Source organism: Somniosus microcephalus, chromosome 3 (genome assembly GCF_052327205.1).
Source record: "Somniosus microcephalus isolate GS21.2 chromosome 3, FLI_Smic_1.0, whole genome shotgun sequence".
In the NCBI taxonomy this organism is placed as follows: domain Eukaryota; kingdom Metazoa; phylum Chordata; class Chondrichthyes; order Squaliformes; family Somniosidae; genus Somniosus; species Somniosus microcephalus.
In genome coordinates, this window is record NC_140989.1 from 38,360,729 (window position 1) to 38,379,471 (window position 18,743).

General features: G+C 41.4%; 1 protein-coding gene across 5 annotated transcripts in view; it reads right to left on the bottom strand.

The window, feature by feature from the left end:
* Positions 1–18,743, bottom strand: part of birc6 (baculoviral IAP repeat containing 6) — a 261,261-nt gene that overhangs the window by 149,622 nt on the left and 92,896 nt on the right. For 2 of the 5 annotated variants that reach the window (XM_085980116.1, XM_085980108.1), the window contains 13 exons: positions 18,549–18,676; positions 17,711–17,842; positions 15,650–15,865; positions 10,156–10,339; positions 8,811–8,969; positions 8,477–8,610; positions 7,690–7,843; positions 7,477–7,593; positions 5,676–5,821; positions 5,461–5,587; positions 5,108–5,218; positions 3,174–3,307; positions 22–149 (listed from right to left, as the gene is read on the bottom strand). In XM_085980116.1, coding sequence (XP_085836242.1) covers positions 22–149; positions 3,174–3,307; positions 5,108–5,218; positions 5,461–5,587; positions 5,676–5,821; positions 7,477–7,593; positions 7,690–7,843; positions 8,477–8,610; positions 8,811–8,969; positions 10,156–10,339; positions 15,650–15,865; positions 17,711–17,842; positions 18,549–18,676 — 1,870 coding nt within the window. The remainder of the gene's footprint in view (positions 1–21; positions 150–3,173; positions 3,308–5,107; positions 5,219–5,460; positions 5,588–5,675; positions 5,822–7,476; positions 7,594–7,689; positions 7,844–8,476; positions 8,611–8,810; positions 8,970–10,155; positions 10,340–15,649; positions 15,866–17,710; positions 17,843–18,548; positions 18,677–18,743) is intronic. The other 3 variants (XM_085980112.1, XM_085980115.1, XM_085980114.1) reach the window with 3 other exon arrangements.

Below are 18,743 nucleotides of genomic sequence, written 5' to 3' on the forward strand. Positions count from 1 at the left end.
ATTTTTAGAAGTTTCTGTTACCTTTCAGTTGAAAGTATGTGTATAAGCTTTAAAAGGAATTCACTGAACATTTGAGGATTGGTTGAGGAGAGATGCACTTGGAGTCGAGTGAGAAACTCTTGCATAGCTTGAGTAGCTGTAGGTCCAACCTGAAAGACAAAAAAAAAATGAAACCTCTAAATATAATTTGAAACTTGAAACTTGAAATGTAATTTCATTAAATCCCAAAACTGCATCTGCAAAAAAATCACCCTGGTATTGTCAAATTAAATTTATGCCATAGATGACGGTCACAGTATGAATGTACCACCGTGTTCAATAGAGACAATTCACTGAATGCTATTACGTACTTCTTTTGCAACTCCAGTCATGGGAACACCATCACTTCCAAGGACCCCTCCAATTACACACTATTGAGTTGGACATGCATAGTAATTCCTTCATCACTGGGTCAAAATCCTGGTTATCCCATCTCACAAAACATAGTGGGAACACCATCAGTAAAAGGACCGTAACAGCTCAAGAAGGTAGTCCACCATCATCTCAGGGCAACTAGGGACGGGCCTCATGGACAATAGGAATGCCAATGGCAAACGGTAAAGGGGTGGCGGGGAGGAAATCCAGCCACAGTTCCTTCCCCAGATTGCGTCCAGCAATCTCTGCTGGAAAGTGAGCTTGTGTGCACATTAGGATCAAGCTTGGTTGTGACATCTTCCACAGCCAAATAACCAGACAACACTCACTACCTTTGCTCACATATGAAGAATGGCATTTGTTGGAGGTACCCGTTATTTTACCTCAACAAGGAGTCAATGGTTTCAGGAAGATGGGGAAGGGAGAGAATTGGAGAAACATCAGAGAAAATGGGTGAGAATGAATACTCCACCCTTTACTTTTGTTCTATCCTGCTCTTCCTTCAATGTTCTCTCCTTGTAGTAAACACCATCTACCAGAAGGAGCTCTTCTGATAAACAACCCTCAAATTTGGCAACTTTTTCAAAGAATAAGCTCCGGATGTTCTCCATGGCTTTTTTGATTATTTGAAAGTGAACAACTTGTGTTAACATTTGTGACATCTGTATGTCAAACTAATTTTGGGTGTCCACTCAAAATATGGCCAAATACAGGTTTTGTGTCCGAAATAGTTTCAACACTCAACTTGTAGAGGTCAGATCTACACTGAAACCAAGCATCCATTACAAGATTTATTCATGCACATTATGACATAAACACTGAGTGAGGGAGGTTGCAAAAACAAGTCTTCAGGGTCAGAATAGCTGCTGTTCACACCAACTGTGCTGGGCTGATGCAGAGGGAAGCTGTACTACTGCGAAAAGTCAAATCAATAAAAATGTGGGACTTAAATTGTGTGTAGAGCAAAAAAAAGAAATATCAATCTTTGCCATAAAAGGCACTGCAAGTGAATGTCCTGGATTAACAAACCCAAGAAAACCAGGGCAGTGAAAAGTACTTATTTGTTTTCTTCGCCTTCGTATGGCAAATATCGAAAAACTGGGTGAGTTGGAATGCACACCTGTAAAAGGAAAGCAGGCCAGGCAGCATCCGTGGAGAGAGAAACCGAGTTAACGTTTCAGGTCTGGGACCCTTCATCAGAACAGACCTGAAAACATTAACTCTGTTTCTCTCTCCACGGATGCTGCCTGGCCTGCTGAGTATTTCCAGCATTTTCTGGTGTTATTTCAGATTTCCAGCATCCGCAGTATTTTGCTATCGTAAAAAGCACGCACCTGGTTTGCCTTCCATTAATTTAAATGAAAAGAATATTGGGCGGGTTCCATTACAGGTGTGCACTCTGACCCATCAGATAGCCTGATATCTTCTGTACCCATCTTGGCAATCCAGTGCGCATCTTGGCACAGACCCAAGAAAATCTTCCCTCGAACCTTGCCAGCTGAATCCGTTGTTTTCAATACTGGCAGCTACAACAGTGCAGCTCTGGCGACACCACCAGCTCCTAGTGCTGTACTGAAAGCCCCGCAGTATTTACATCTTTTGAATGTAACCTGGTAGTGCAGCAGATTAGCACAAGAATGACGCATGACAAACTGACTTCCTTACTTAGTTCCACTGGGATGCATAACCAGTACAATGGTTTAAATGGTCCCAACATTACATGGACTGCAGTTAGCCATAGCTAAGTGAAGAGCATTTATACTCCAAAAGAGTTCACAAATGTCTTCTTGATTAAATCAACACTCACCTTCACTGAAAATGAGCAGGGATAAAACTGGTCAGTCGGCATCTCAAAGTTCAAGCCTGCACAAAAAAGGTCATAAAGTCCTCCTTTCGATCTTTTCTACAGACTACTCCCAATGAGTTGAAATATCAGGTGGCAATATTTCCATTCATTGAAATAAGATTACGGCAACTTTACCTTTTAAAGCTGCAGAGTGCATCATACGGAGTATGAGGGGCTTGTCCTAATCTTGGTGATCTTACATGGACAAACTCAAACAATTCATTGTTGGATTGCACAATCCAGTATTGTAGCTCATTATGCTTCCTCTGTGCACAGCAGTGTCCCATTGCCTTTCCAAAGTTCTCAATCAGGCGCTATCACCATCAAAAGAACAAAGGTCCCTCATTCATACAATCAATACCAGCCCACAGACATAACGAAACAAACAATGATTGTAGTGGAGAGGTTGGGAACATAAACTCTTGCCTTCACTTTCAATGATAACATTTCAAACAACACAACCCACAATAACTCTGCTGTTGTGAGAAGACACCAAGTAGAGGCCAAGAACCTCCTCTCCATTGGAGGGAGGAAAGAGTAGTCGGTCATCCCCAAACTAGTCTTGTTTGCCCCTAATCAGCCAACTTCAGAACAGCACTGAAGACAGCCTGGAAGCAGATCATCTGCCTGAGCTGAAGATCCAAGGGTTAGGGAAGAGAAAGAACTTAAAAGTCTCACAAAGAAAAGGCCATAACATCAGAAAGAATCCAAGTTAACAGAAATTTAAAAGAAAATTAGACAAACGGGTAGACAAAAATTCAACAATACAGAGAATAAACGAAGGAGCAATTGTCAAATTGCCACTTGAATCCTCAAACAGATCAGAAATTTAGGTTAAAAATGAAAATGGGAACAATGCATTCTAATAGTTTTTTCAACAAATACATTTCACAAACTGTGATAAATTAAGTACCTGTGGGCTGTGTTGACAAGTGCCGTGAGGGCTGGTACCAGAGAAGAATCTCACTAATACGTGAATCATGTTTGGATCGGACACCATCACCTGCGCTGTGTTTTCTTGCAATACCATACTATTGCTTGGAGCAACTGCAACAGAAATACAGTCTACGATAATGTTGTTGTTGATGTCGTCTTCTTTAAGTGAGGTAAGCAATTTCTGTACTACAAATGCTACATTTAAGGAACTACAATTACATTGAATTGAACTCTTTGTAAAATTAAAATGGAAATACAGCAAGAATATAAGGCATTTATTTTACATAATGGTGCAAATGCCCTGTATTTCCCCTTGGTTTAAATTTGAGGTTCATAAATTAAAGTCTATTCTAATTTGCCAAAAAGAAGTGAACAATGGGCTAAAACCAACTACGAAAACCCTGGAATGATAAAAATTTCAGGTTCCTATTGGAAAAGATCAAATTAAACTTCCTATCACACTCAGGAGAACATTAAGATAGTTTCAGTATTTCTTTTGTCCCCCAGTCGGTACACTACACCTCACCTGTACACCGTTAAACACAACACCTCTCTCGCTGGTCAAGCTTTCAACTTCCGCCACAATTCCTACTGTCATGCCCTTAGTTTCTGCATCTTGCCCCTTCTTTCTTATTGGTCAATCATCCGGTCACTTGCATGCATTCTTTACTTGTTGCAATCTCTACGCTTTCCTTTACTTCTACAGAATTGGAAACCAAGGGGAAGACCTGGGTCAGAAGACTGGAAGGTTGCCTTTTGCGTGGAGCTACTAATCAGAAACCCTCCATTCTCTGCCTTAGCTTTCTCCTCCATTCTGCTCAGTTTGTCCCCAGCCCATTTAAGCACCCTTCGCAATTTTCTGTTTAGCGATCGTATAGCAGCCGAGGCCACAACTCTCATATCACATTAACGTGGCGTTGTTTTAAAAATCTAAATGTTAATGTACATTTCAGCACTGATGCACAACTTGGGAAACATTTGTTTATCTAAAAATATGCAGCCAGAACTTGCAAGATTCCAGCCACCACTTATTCATAATTTTAATTTCCTCTTGGAACACCCACTTATGCAATGCAAATGAAGAGAGATTAAGTGATTAAAAGGACAGGTTGACGCCTGAACGGTCAAAGTTAATTTGTAAGTGTTCACAATTACACAAAATTAACAAACACTGATTTATTTTAAGGAGTGTAGGTCTTAAATCTTTATAAACAGAACCATATTTTGACACAGCAACAGGCTATTCAGTCTAGCAAGTCTGCACCAGTGTTTTGCTCCATCCCCACACCCTTAAATATTTCTTTCTTAAGTGGCTATCAAATTTCCTTTCAAAAGTATTTACAGACTCTGCGTCAACCTCTTTAATCCTTTTTGTGATTATGTTAAATTTGTGCCTTCTGCTTACCATCATGCTAACCAGTGGAAATAATCCACCACTATTTGACCTATCATAACCGTCATGATTTTGAAGGCCTCCATCAGGTCACACCGAACCATCTCAGCACCAACTTCTCAAGTCTTTCTTCACAACACTCATGCTAACACTAATAAATCTGCACTGCACCTTTTTCATTGCTTTTTATATTCTATGACTGCAGCCTAACTAAGTCTTGTACAAAAGTTCACTGTTACAGCCAAAGGAGAAAGGAACTCAGATTGCAGCTTGTAGGTTTGCAGTAGCAAAGCTTGCATCAAGAATGTGTACCACACACCTGTAGGTTGGAGAGATGTACAGGAGGCAAGAATAGAATGGATAGCGGAGGCTGTCCATTATTCAGTTTAGACAGGGTCTTAAAGGGTAGCGAACGAAATCTTGATCCATGGAAATTAAATTACTGAGTTATTTACTCTAACTATTTTGTATTACTTAGAGTAAGGAGGAGAAATGCCAAACTCAAAGGGAGTACTTACCATTCAGCTGCATGTTTGTCATAAGAGTCAGGCTGTGCAACACAAGGCACCAAGTCCGCAGCGAGGTGTTCGGGTACCAGGCCAACACCGTTAAGAGGCTGGATATTGAAGCTGCAGTTTCAATGAAAAGACGCATTTTCAGAAAGGCAATCAAAATTTACAGTATGCACAAGTTTGCATTTCCAGCAGGAAAGGAATCTCTTTTTAAACTACTTCATCATTTATCTTCAAGTGCATCACATCAGTATGTCAGCAAACACAATTCAGCAATCTTTAGATATGTTTGAGAAAATGAAGGAAACAGCCCCAACAATGAAGGAAACAGCCCTGACTTTTGATAAAAAGTGGCTCACCTTGGTTTAAGGGGATTGTTGGTACTCTGCTTGCATTAAATAAAAAAACATCAGCTCCAGCATCTTCATTTCCAACAGAACAAGCATTCATGCTCAATGTAAGCCATAACTGCAGCAATGATTCCAACTGAAAGAAAATGAAAAACTGCATTAACAAAGGGGGGAAATGAAGAATCACAGACCAAGAACCAAGTGGAATAATTTGGATTCTATACCTGAACATGATGAACCTGGAGCATTGAGAACAGTTTGTTGAAACATGCGCTCAGCATAGGAATTGAAGGAGGTGGCACAATCAGCTGACTAGACGAATGCAAACCTCTCAGCAAGGAGTCATCAGTTCCAGGAGGAGGCTGAGATACTGGAGTGAGTAAATTAAACACAAGAATAAAGTGAAAAAAAGTTATCTATTTATAGTAGTCTGTTTTTCCATTAAGACATTGAGAACACCCTAAAACTCAAGACAATCCTCACTTCTCTCTAGCTGAAGTGAAATACAATAGAAAATCAACATCTGCCACTACTGCATAGGCAACTGGGTCACACTGCAGATCGGCAGTGACTACACTTGATTTGATGGCAGATTGCGATTCCTCCACTAATAATTTGCTACGTGACTGTTAACATTCACTAAGTCTGGGGTTCTGCTGCATTCAGAGAACTAAAGTGTGAGACAGCCCCCTGGACGGAATCTCGCACGTCAAGGCTTTAGTGCGCACAGCAGTCTCCAGAGTTATACTGCCACTTCTGTGTTGATGTGCATCCCAAACCACTTTGCAGCAACACATCCCAAAATACAGAGTCTTTTAACAGCAAGCTACTTAACAAATTACCCAAACAGCAATTTCTAAGACACAGTTTCATGACGTTGCATTAATTGTCTTAGCAACTTATTCAAGAGCGCACTGAAGAATTCTTCACACCAAGATGCAAATATCACAAACACTCGGGCATTTTAAGAATGCAGTTATACTGGCACTTTTCCATTGGTGCAAAGCAGTTTCCAGTGCACAGGAACGTAAAAGTGCCATGATAACCTGGAGTCAGGTCCTGACCAGACTCCAAGTGCACTAGACCCAAAGCAGTACGAGATACAGCAACTCCCAATCAAGTGATAAGGTATCTCCTGGAAACTTTCAAAAATGTTCATGCAGCCTTTTTAATGCTAGAGAAAGCAGACACGCTGCAAGCTTGCTCCCACATTAAAAGCTAGCTACCCAGGAAGAAAGCTCTGCACATGCATCCAAGCATGCACATCGGTGGTTGAACTCAGTGCAACCTGCAGCAATGGACAGCATTACTACAGTCTGCCAAATGCACATCATTGACACTTCAGAGTCAGATTGATCGCTGCAGCACTAAGACAGGTACCAGGACAACAGCAATATCTAGAACACACCACAAAGCCAGTCCACTTTGTGCACCAGTTTGCCACCTGTAACAAAGAGATACAACGCCGTTCATACATTGGGCTGAGGTTTGAAGTCTCCACAGTAACAGACGATAACCAGAATTAGATATCATTCCAAAAAAAAAGAATGGGTATGGAAGATTTCAGTAGTTTCAATTGGTCAGGAAGTACTTCTTCACACAAAGGGTAGTGGAAATCTGGAACACACTCTCCCAAAAAGCTGTTGAGGCTATGTCAATTGAAAATGTGAAAACGGAGATTGATAGATTTTTGTTTGGCTAGGGTAAGGAGGGATATGGAACCATGGTGGGTAAATGGGGATGAGGCCATGTTCCCTTTAATCTCTGTGGCCACGCAGCGCTCCAGGGATCCCACGCAGCCAGTTTGCCTTTCTTTTTAATGCAAAAACCGCGCATGTGCGGTAGTTTGAATGGGCCACGCTGCAGCAAAAAAAATGACAGGGATACATGGTTGAGGTACAGATCAGCCATGATCTAATTGAATGGCGAATCAGGCTCAAGGAGCTGAATAGCCTACTGCTTTTCTTATGTTCCTATCATTTAGTACTTTGCTCTAGAGATGTGAGCATCTCTCCATCCATCTACCTGTAGGTGATGTGTTAGTGAGAGCCTGAAGAATAGAATCAGCTTCCAGTGTAGCCATCATCTTCAACATAAGCTCAGCTTGCTGCTCCAAACCAACCTCCAGACGGGCATCCAGCGCTGCACCACAAACAGAACCAAGGAAAGTTACTTGCTTTTTCTGCTAGCTTGCAGCATTAAAATGTAAAAAAAAAAACACTCGTGAAACATACAAACCTTGAGACACGGAAACAGATACACTTTGAGATCCATTCTTCTCGCTGGCAGGCGGTGGTTTTGGCATCTGAATTCCAACGCCACCAATATAAGGATTATAACTGTAAGTGCCATAGTCGGTACCCCAATAGTCATACCAAGTACTGCTAATAGGCTTTTGTGAATAAAAAAAATAAAATGTTTAATAGCAACACTAATCTGTTTAATGCTCATTCTACTACTTCCAACATGTTACTCAAAATGACGGCATAATTCATGAAGCAATAGAATGTTTAAATTTAAAGAATTCAAACTAAATGTATATATGCGGTATCCAATAGACGAAGGCTGAAATAAAGCAAACCCATAACTGTTATACAAATGATCCAATTGAAATTACCCAAGTTGTCTTTATTCTTTATATGTCCTTAAATTATGTTGTCTTGGGCTCGCAAATACAACTGTAGCCCAAATTTATGAAACCTATGAAACATACATATACTCCAATTCCAAAAAAAATTCTAAAGCATAAGACAGATAAAACAGAGAATGAATGCACTTACAAGGATAAGTACGCCAAGAGCCATAAAGCGCCAGAGTGGCTCGTTTTAGATTTTTTATCAATTGAATTTTTTTTTTTTTTTTGACAATTTACAAGAAAAACGGGAGGGACAAGGGGAGGATAGGGTTACAAAAGAAACACCTCACACTGCCCAAGGCAACACAATGAAAGTCAATTTCGCCAACATTAACCAGAACAAAAATTAGTTTTGCATGCAAAGATAAAATTCAATTGTGCGTACTATACCTTGAACACTTTGGCAGCAAGGGGATCTTCATCAAAGTCAACATCTAGGGGACCAATATCAACATCCATGAGGTCTTGTAGCATGTCAAAGTCTTTGTCTTTATCTTTTTCCAAAGATGATGCAGATGGAGCACCTTTGGATGATGAAAACAGCTTTAACATTGCCAAGTATGTTAACTAATGTATGGAACTGGACCACATACACTCACCAGGCAATTTTAAGGCTGTGCTTTTTTTTCTTAAATTTATAAAATAAATACTGACAGTACAACATATTCTTTAAAATTAATAAAAAAGGACAACCTATTCACTTTTCTCCTTACAAGTCACTTACCTGTAATATCCGGGGTCAGGGGCTCATCTATAGACTCCACGAGTGGAATTACAGATGGCTGTGGCAGGGAATCATCAGTGTCAGCTACTGATGTTCCTACATCTTCACCAACTGCTCCTTCTTCCATGGTCTCTACAGCTACTGGTGACAACAGCTCACCTGTACACAGTTTAAAAAAAAAAAAAAACATCGCAGTAGGTTACAACTTTTAAACAATTTTTTTTTTTTTTTTTAAATAAGTACTTGCTACCTGCTCACACAGTACACAAAAATCCAACACAAAAACCTGCAACACTGGCTGAAATTGGAGTATCAGAAAAATTCAAATGCTGGAAGTCTGAAATAAAAAACAAATTCACAACAGGTTGATCAGCATTGGGAGAGAAAGACGGTCAACACTCGGACAGAGTATTTCAACTCCATACGCTGATTGACCTTTTGCATATTTCCAATAAGATTGGCCAGTGTGAAGAAGCACATTATCACATCAGTATACTATTGTACTCGTAGCATTAATAACCACTAGTTACTAAACTAATTCACTAACATATCTGCTTACAGAAAATGGTGGACAAAATTTGGCAATGCAGACATTTACTGTCATTAGTTCTCAGTTTACTTACAATGTAAAAGTTTAACAGGTGTGTAAAAGAAAATATAAGCCCAACAGCATCCATGCAAGTACAATAAATCTAACCAACAGTCCAGCATAATGACTATTTGCATCATTTGACAAATAGGTTCATATTAACTGCCATTAGCACCTGACATTGCCAATTAGATCATGATTAGCAAAGACTCAAAGACCAATCAGATACACCCAAAAGTCTATTTTGGGTCATTCGCTGAAAAAAAAATTAAGACTGGAATAAAAACAAAAAAATGCTGAAAACACTCAGCAGGCCAGGCAGCATCTGTGGAGAGAAACAGAATTAACGTTTTAGGTCAATGACCTGTCAGGACTGGCGGGGCGAGGGGCAGAAAGGGGGGGGGGGGGTGAGGGAGGAGTGAGAGTGCAAATGTGAGCAAGGAGAGAGAGAAAAGTTGGGGAAAGAGAGCATAAATAAGCTCAAAGAAAGGTTTACAGCCAGATGGTATGTTGGGAGACAGCTGAGATTCCAATCCTGATCATGACATGCCAAATGCAGCCAACCTTCGACAGGAGAAAAACATTTTACACGCAATATGCGTATGTCTACACATCCCCACACACATGCACGGCAGTAAAACTAGCCTTTTGGGCAACATTTCAACACTGTTCTCACACAAATGTTTAGTACACAAGAACACTGGGGATGCAATTTGAGAGGAGGAAACACTTGCGGTATAATTTCTTGCTACCTACCTGCCAAGATATCTTGAATCATGCAGGTCAAAGAATATTGTGCCCATGCTCCACCCCAGGAGATGTCTCCCCTGTTGAAGTCTGTTCCGACCAGTAGAAGCAGAAGTCTTTCTAGCTGCTGCTCATTAACTATTTCACAAAGATGAATCGTTGGCCTTGTAGCATTTGCAATACGTGCGAGAACCTGCCGAGAAAGTTCAGAAGTTCATTTGGCGCCACCGCATAATGCCCACGGCAGAGCCCAGTAGGCGAGTCAGTCCATTTACAGATAGCAAGTACATTACCTCACGTACATTTTCTAAAAGTCCAGTACTAAATCAAGAAAAGGAAATAAACTCACTTAAAATTGCAAACCTCCTGTGAAGAACAGCATAGCTGCAACCAGTGACTATTCCTGCTCTGTTTTTTTTAAGCTCTTTACCACAGCCCTACATATAGATTCAACCAGATACACTGGCCCTGCAAACAACATACTGAATTATAAAACTTGGATGGAGAGGGAAGTCCTATTCATCAATCTGTAGCATGTTCAGTCCCACTTATTAAACAGCATACCATACGTACTGCATGATTTATTTCCCTAAAAGAACATGCACACCCTAAGTGCAGTACCAAATGTGACTGTAGAACTTCAGCAACGTTTTACATCCAGTAAGAAGCTATCATGATATTTTAGCCACTTAACCATACCTGACGGAAGGTTAACTAAAAAGGAATAAACAGAAGATGAAGAAATAAAGGTGCACACAGATGAATCAAAAGCTAAAAGGCCTCATTAACATGCCGCCGGTCCACTTCCCATATGGAGTGGGCGAGAAGCAGCTCCAACCCTCTGCACCGTCGGCTTGAAGGTAGGTGTGGGAAGGGGGTTGCGGGAATCCAAGGCAGGGAATGCCATAACTTTTCTATGTGGGGCCCGGAGGAGCACTCTCTCCTGGCCGCACAAAGAAAAAGCATTTAGGCCTCTTTGGGCCTTATGTCCCTGGCAGGTCCCAGCTCTCTTCAGCCTGGCAGGAAAGCCGCTGCAATTACCCTGCTCAGGCCAGTGTTATTCGCAATTTGGAGCCTGGTGACAATACTGGACTTCCATCTGCATATTTAAAGAAAGACCCCGCGAACTTTAGGCAGGCAGCCAGAGACCAGAGTAAAAATCACAGTCCAGGCAGATTCCTGGCAGGTAAGCAACCTTGAGCGATTTTAACTGCCCACCAGGTGCGCAGGGTTAAAATCACCCCCAGATTTTTTTTAGAAAAGGAAGTGGCTAGAAAAGCAAGGATAACTTAGACTAAGACAGCATACAATTCAACAAGAGATTATAGTCACAGGGGATACATTGGATAGCAGTGTGTATCGCAAGGACAATACTTATTAAAAATGGTGAATTGCCTACTTGAAGCTAGACATCTCTTCATTTTCCGTCTGAAGGACATTCACAAATATATCATAACCTAACTTTTCTCTTTACGAGTTATTGTTGAGTTGAGACTCAAGCAAGTTCAGCTTTTCAGCCCAGAAAGGAGGCCTCCGACAGATTTTAGAGGTATACAAGACAGTTAAGGGCATGGAAAAGGTAAATCCAGAATATTACTTCAAAATAAATTGCGAGACTAAGACAAGAGAACACAAATTCAAATTAGTTAGATCAGAAAATTGTTCACACTGTGTGATCAACACATGGAATGGATCCTGGATAGAATAGTCCAGGCAAAAATCCTGCATTCCTTTAAGAAGCAATTGGATGAACTGTAGATACTTCTGGGTGGACGAATTAAGATGGGCTCAATCTGTAATCATCATAACCATGCAAATTTATGAGGGAGCACAAGTGTCAAAATGATGCATTTTGCTTTGCAATTATTTGATGTGGCCACAGGTTCACACAAACACTTTCGTCGCTCACTAAAGAATATTTCTCACTTCCACAAATTGCATAATAGGTCTCCAAAAACTATTCACTCTGGAGTTATAAATACTTTTCCTTGCAATCTACATTAAAAATTGTCACGTAACCCTTAAATTGCACTTGCAGTCTTGACCGCTAAATAGCACTAAAATATTCAAATGATGAAAGGGGCTTTGCATAATTAAGGAATTGGGTTTTCTTGCAACAATTTTCTCCCATCTTCTCCTCATACACACATCCAATTCCACAGGCATCACCACCCTCCAGTACCTTGCACAAGTGTCCAATCAGGTGAGTGTAAATGGCCTCTGCAGGTTATTCACCCATGAAAGACATCACATCAAGCCTAATTCTGTGCACATGCATGATCTTGTAGGGGGTCACAAGCAATGTTCCCCCTAAAGGGCGCGGCCGCGCACCAATCGCGAGGTCCCGCACAGGTCGCTCACCAGCTGTTCCGCTGGAAGAGATACAGCGCAGCAAATTTAAAGGGCCCGTGCAGGAAAAAAAAGTTAGAGGGAACATTGGTCACAAGATAACGATTACCGAATAGGAACTCTGGCTGCTTTTTCCTCCTTAGCAGAAAAAAAAACTTGCATTTCAGTGCCTTTCACGACCTAAGGACATCCCAAAGCACTTTACAGCCAATGAAGTACTTTTGAAGTGTAGTCACTGTTGTAATGTAGGAGGGACACCGCTGCTGATTACTACTCTGGCTAAGATCAGAAAACTAAGTACAGACCAAAAATGAAACTGGGGACCTTCACCCACACCATCACTGAGAAGCTCAGTTAAGCACAGTGTTTGGATGTAGATTGAACACATCAAGTACGTACATTTCAGACATGCTTTTTTTACACCAATATCCTTCATTTTGCAGCACATATACATCAGGATAACTTATGTACCTTCAATTCCACTTCAACCACTTCTCAAATATTTAGACTGATTTCACCTCTACCCACTTGATGCTTGTAACTACAAAACAATTAACTTCTTCCTGTTAATCAGTCCTTGTATTACTTTGGGTTGTAGGCATAAATGAGAAGCATCATGAGGTAAATAAAACAGGAACAGAGTCATTGTGGATTTCCTCGTTTCTATACGATCTAGCAGACAGAGCTTAAAGCTTAAATCGAGGGAGGCTAGTGATGAAACATATATATTTTTGAAAATCTTTGGAAATCAAAAATTGTACCAAAGAAACTGAGCGAGAGGAATGATATAACCGTGCTTAGAAAGGGACAAGTCAGATAGTCATGTACCAGTTAGGCTCACGTCAATATTAGGAAAACGGCCGAGACCACAATAAACAGGATAACCGGAGACTGCAGGAGGGAGGCAAGTTAGGATAGTGGATAAATGTGGTAACTAGAGTTCAAATGTCTGGGAAAAACAGAAAATGGAAAAATACTCTAAACTGTAAAATTCTCTGGGGAGTAGCAAACAGATGTAGGAATGCTGATAAACAAATTTTTTAAAGCAGGATCGCAGATGGGCTAGGGGCAGGGGATGAGACAAAAAAAGGGCAAATGGGATCTGGGCAGAAGAATGTTTTTCATTCAAAAGGGTCATTAGAATATAGAATGCATTAGAACAAGTGGCTACTGAAACTGAATCAATTATGACATTTAAGAGAAAATGAGATAAAATGCTGGCAAAAAATATTAAAAGCTAGAAGAGAGCAGGGAAATGTGATTAGCTACCTCTGATAGAGGAACCAGTTAGCACCTCCCCATGCACAATAGGCCAAATGAGCTCCTTCGCTGCAGACATTTCTAAGATGCTGTGATAACTCTTGCAGAATATTTTGTGTTCAAACATGCAAAGTATTAAAGTTTACCCTCCGCCCCCACCCCCCCAGAAAAAGGCTGCAATAGAACACAATGGTTCTCATCAAAGGAGTGGCATCTGAAATGGGTGTACAAATGTGTGTTACATGAGCAGCTACATCATTTTCTCTTGCTCATCTATCTTACCATCGATATTTAGAGGTTTTCCCCAAATAGGGTGGGCACAATCTCCCATCCTAGTAAGAATGACAGACAATTTTTTTTTTATATAAAACTTGCCGATTTCAACAGAATCCCAATATAATTGAGAATGTTCCTGTCCTTTACTTTCACAAATCCCTGCAAAAGGTTTTGCCCCTCAAGATTTTTGTACAAATATTTGAGGCTGATCAATAGCTTCAACTTTTCCTCAATTCTCGAGAAATCGTTTATTATTTTTTTTTTTTATAAATTGTTTTAAGATTCGACAATTGTAGTCCCTCTCACGCAAAACCTGTCCCACTCCCACAGGGAAGCTGTCAACAAAATAAAACCTTTCTCTGTAGAAAGTAACTTAAGCCACTAGGAGATCTTTGTTTCTCTGCACTCTATTTGACCAGTCATCCAAGTGGGCCTCAGGGACTCCAATTATTTCCCTCCCGCTCTCGCCCCACCCTACCCCACCCCCCGTCAAAATTTTCTGAAATCCAATTTTCCAGTGCCGTTATTGAGGCCATGCCAGCTAGCCTAATCTGAATCAGCACTGTGGAAACAATATCCTTAGATTTACCCAGAAAAGTATCAGATTACAGCTACCATTTTGTACAAATTACACGGATTTCCACCGTTTCTCTGGAACATTCGCTTTTAGGCTTATTAGTTTCCCTTATAGTTAACATCTGGCACTTTTTAGCACGCTGCTTCTTCTATAATTTGGAGTGTTTGGGTTGAAGTCAGCAAAGCTCAATAAGAACAGCTTTAAGTTGAGAGAAAATAAATGGGTTATTTCCATCAGAACAGAAAGATCTGATGAGATGTTCAAAATTATTTCTGGTTTTGATAGGGGAAGAGACTATTTCCACTGGTCAGTGAGTTGCTAACTGGGGGGCAGAAATCTAAAACCACCAGCAAAAGAACAAAGGAAGAGTTTAGGGGAATGTTTTTGTTTGAAATGCAGAGGGTTATTAGGAGGGAAGCAGTAAACATCTAAAAGAAAAATTGACAAGGGAAGAGGAATGGGACTAAACACTTCACTCAGAGCTAGCGCAGGTGCGAAGGGCCAAATGGTCTCTGTCGTGAATCTCATCATTCATGAAGAAATGACTCATGAAATAACACTGGGCGGCCAGCTGGTGGTGCCATCCAAGGAGTATAAATACTCGGGCGTGGGCCCAGCTTGCCCAGGACGTTTTTGTAACCAGAAACTAGTGATGTAACTAGAATCTCATGGTTGTGAAACAGTTGATTAAAGCCTTGTTTTATACTCACCAAGTGCTTAGTGAGTTTTCTTACGTCAGTCTCCTTCTGTGCTGTAAAATATGATAATCTGCTATATCCTGATTACTTCACCTCCCTCAAATGTAGTAATTTTATAACTTGTACTTTACAAATGGCCGTACGTTAATGGTAGTGAAGTCTAGGCTTAACTGAGTTCACGAACCTAAGCACAGGGCATCTGAATACCAATTATGTAACTATGATCCAGTAGCATCTCGAGTCATTTTCTTTGGCCATTTATAAATTTAAGAAAGCATTTGGAGGAACATTTTCATTTGAGCAGGTATACATTACAAAGGCAAGGACACACATATACACTCACCTTACAGACAAAGAGTAGCAGATCGGCATGACAGGTAAAATCCATGGAGAGAAGAAAAAGTGCAAGCTTCTGCACCACAGCAATGCAGCGATCATGGGATAGAGTAAAGGGGAGTGGTTCCACCTCCGGGGAGTCTTTTGTTGAGGACGATTCTGAATCTAAAGTAGTGCGAGGCCACTCTGCTGTCCGGCGTAGGCGAATAAGGTCCTTGAAGTGCTAGTGTGGGATTGAAGTTAGGATGAAATGCAATTAACTTTGCCAACTAAATCCCACTAATTGAATTTACACACATGCAATTAACATACTGAAAAATTAAAAAAATCTGAATTTCTGTTTGTTGGGAGGAAAAACAAAACGGTACCATTTCCATGACTAGAGACGATAGTAGCTCGAGCAATATCTTAGTTAACAGTGCATACATGAGCAAAGCAAACCGAGCAATAATCGAGAAAAAGGTTCTTCTCTCCCATCTCCTCAGTGCTCTCATCTGGTCCTGCACCCTTGACCCCATTCCCACTAAACTGCTGTTAACTCAACTTTCCTTCCTGGCCTCCAGGCAGGCTGACATTTTAATTGGTTCCCTCAACTCGGGTGCTTTCCCCCTCCCATCAAACCACCGTCACACATCTCCTCAAAAACCCACCCTTGAACATTCTGTTCTTGTAAACTACCACCCCGTCTCCAACATCCCTTTTCTCTCCAAGATCCCTGAACAGTTGTCGCCCTCCTAACTGTGTCCTCATCTTTCCTGCAACTCAATGTTTGAATTTCTCCAGTCAAGCTTCCACCTTGTCACAGCACTGAAACAGCCCTAACCAAAGTTGCAAACGACATTCTCTGTGACGGTGTTGCGCAATCCCTCCTTGCCTTCACTGCAGCCTTTGCACATGGTCAACCACACCATTCTCCTCCAATGCCCCTCTGTTCAGTGGGACTGCCTTTTCTTGGTTCCACTCTTACCTATTCAATCATAGCCAGGTCATCCCCAACAATAGCTTTTCTTCCTGCCCCCGCCCTATTACCTTCAGAGTACCCCAAGGATCTGTCCATAGCCCCCTTTCTCTTCCTCACTAGATGCTGACTCTTGGCAACATCATCCAGAGACAGAGGGTCAGTTTCAACGTGTACACTGACAGCACCCAGCTTTACTTCTCTACCATCCCTCTCAAACTCTCCACTTCTACTGCATTATAGGACTGCTCATCAGACATCCAGTCTTGGATGAGCCGCAATTAAAACATTGCAAAGACTGAATGCCATCGCCTTCAGCCCACGCCACAAACTCTGTACCCTTGCTGACTCTCTGCCCCTTCCCGGCCACTGCGTCAGGCTGAGCAGACTGTTAGCAACCTCGGGGGTCCAACTCAATCCCATATCCTCTTCATCACTTTACCTATCTAAGACCACCTACCTCCACCCCTACTTCAGCCCATCGCCCACAATCACCTCCTGGCTCAACTATTCCAATGTTCTCCTGGCCTGTCTCTCAGCCTCTTCCACCGCTTAACCAAAACTCTGCTGTCCATATTCTATTGCACATCAAATCCTGCTCATCCCATCATCCCTGTCCTTGCTGACCTACAATGGCCAACATTCACTCAGCATCCAAAATTCTCCTTCTAGTGTTTAAATCCCAGTCATGGCCTCACCCCCCCCGATCTCTACACTCCAAGCCCTACAACCACCCCTCCTCCTGAACTGTCCATTCCTCCGACTCTGGCTTCTTCTACATCCCCTATCCCGCCATTGGCTACAATCCCTTCAGCAGACTAGGACCCAGGTTCTGGAATGCCCTCCCTAAAACTCAAGCTCGCCACAACCCTCGCCTCCTTTAAGAACCTCCTTAAAATGCAGCTCTTAGACAAAGCTTTTGCTCACTCTGCCTAATATTGATTACACCTCCATGAACCACATTGGCACAATTTTCTATGTTAAAAAGGTGCTATATAAATGCAAGTTGTTGCTGCAAAAAAACAATCTATTATTTCTTGTCCTGTGCTGGACCAATAGTACTGCAACCATGTTAAACACTTAAGCTATAGAACAGAACAGACGTCATACCTTTGACGTAGCTTGCTTTAGTTTTGCCTGTTCTACCAATAGTTTATATGAGGATCCTTTGCTGCTCTGGGTCTTCTCTTTCTCTATTTGCTCAACTAATGCCTTTTGTTTTGCTTTTAACAAATTGAGTTGCTGCAAAAAAGATTAAGTCAAAAGTCAGTTTGATATGTACACACGCCCCAAAACGCACACAAACTACAGACCAAGTCCTTAAACACCCTGATCATCTCTTTTTTTTTTAAATTAAGAAAAAGCTGACGTCTTCTCATCTTTCTCCCCTCCGAGGTTGCTCCTGCCATTTATTTTATCCCAGTGACACACACTAAAGCCCGGCTGAGAGTACTTGCAGGCAATCTGCTCAAAGATTTCTGCAAATGCATCCCTTGACGCAGCCATTAACATGCCTGGAATAACTACCCTTCTCGCTGTCCCTCCCTGTGAAGGAGTGTCTGATTACCAGTCCAGTGAAAATCAGGAACTCGCATGGGCAGTGACCGGTGGAAAACCATATCCCAACACTTGGCACAGCACACCAGAGGTACCCAACTGAAGTCAAGTCTGGATTACACTGTATCTCACAGCCCAACTTGAGGCGCAAAACTCACTTAGATGAGCATCATCCTAAACCACACTAGCTGGCAGAAAAATATTCTTCTTTCTCCCAAACATAGCAATTGGAGAGTGGTCCCATATGTGCTATATACAGTACATGCTGCAATTATTGTCCAACCAATTTTAATTTTGAGATTAAAAAACTCATTACCAAAGCATTGGATTACTGAGCAGAGCGCAAAATCTAAACAAAGTTCACACATATCGTCAACTGACGAAACAATACCTGTTTATGGTGTATGAGTTGCTTTCGAATTTTTCTCGAGTATAACCGGTCAAGACTGCTGCTGCCTTTGGCGGATCTGCCTGAACACTGTGACTGAAGATTGTTATTGATGAAGCTCCACTGGTTTCCTAGAGCAGAGAGCAAACTCCAGTCCTTTATTACACACTCAAGACAAGCAGTGTTTACCTCAGAATT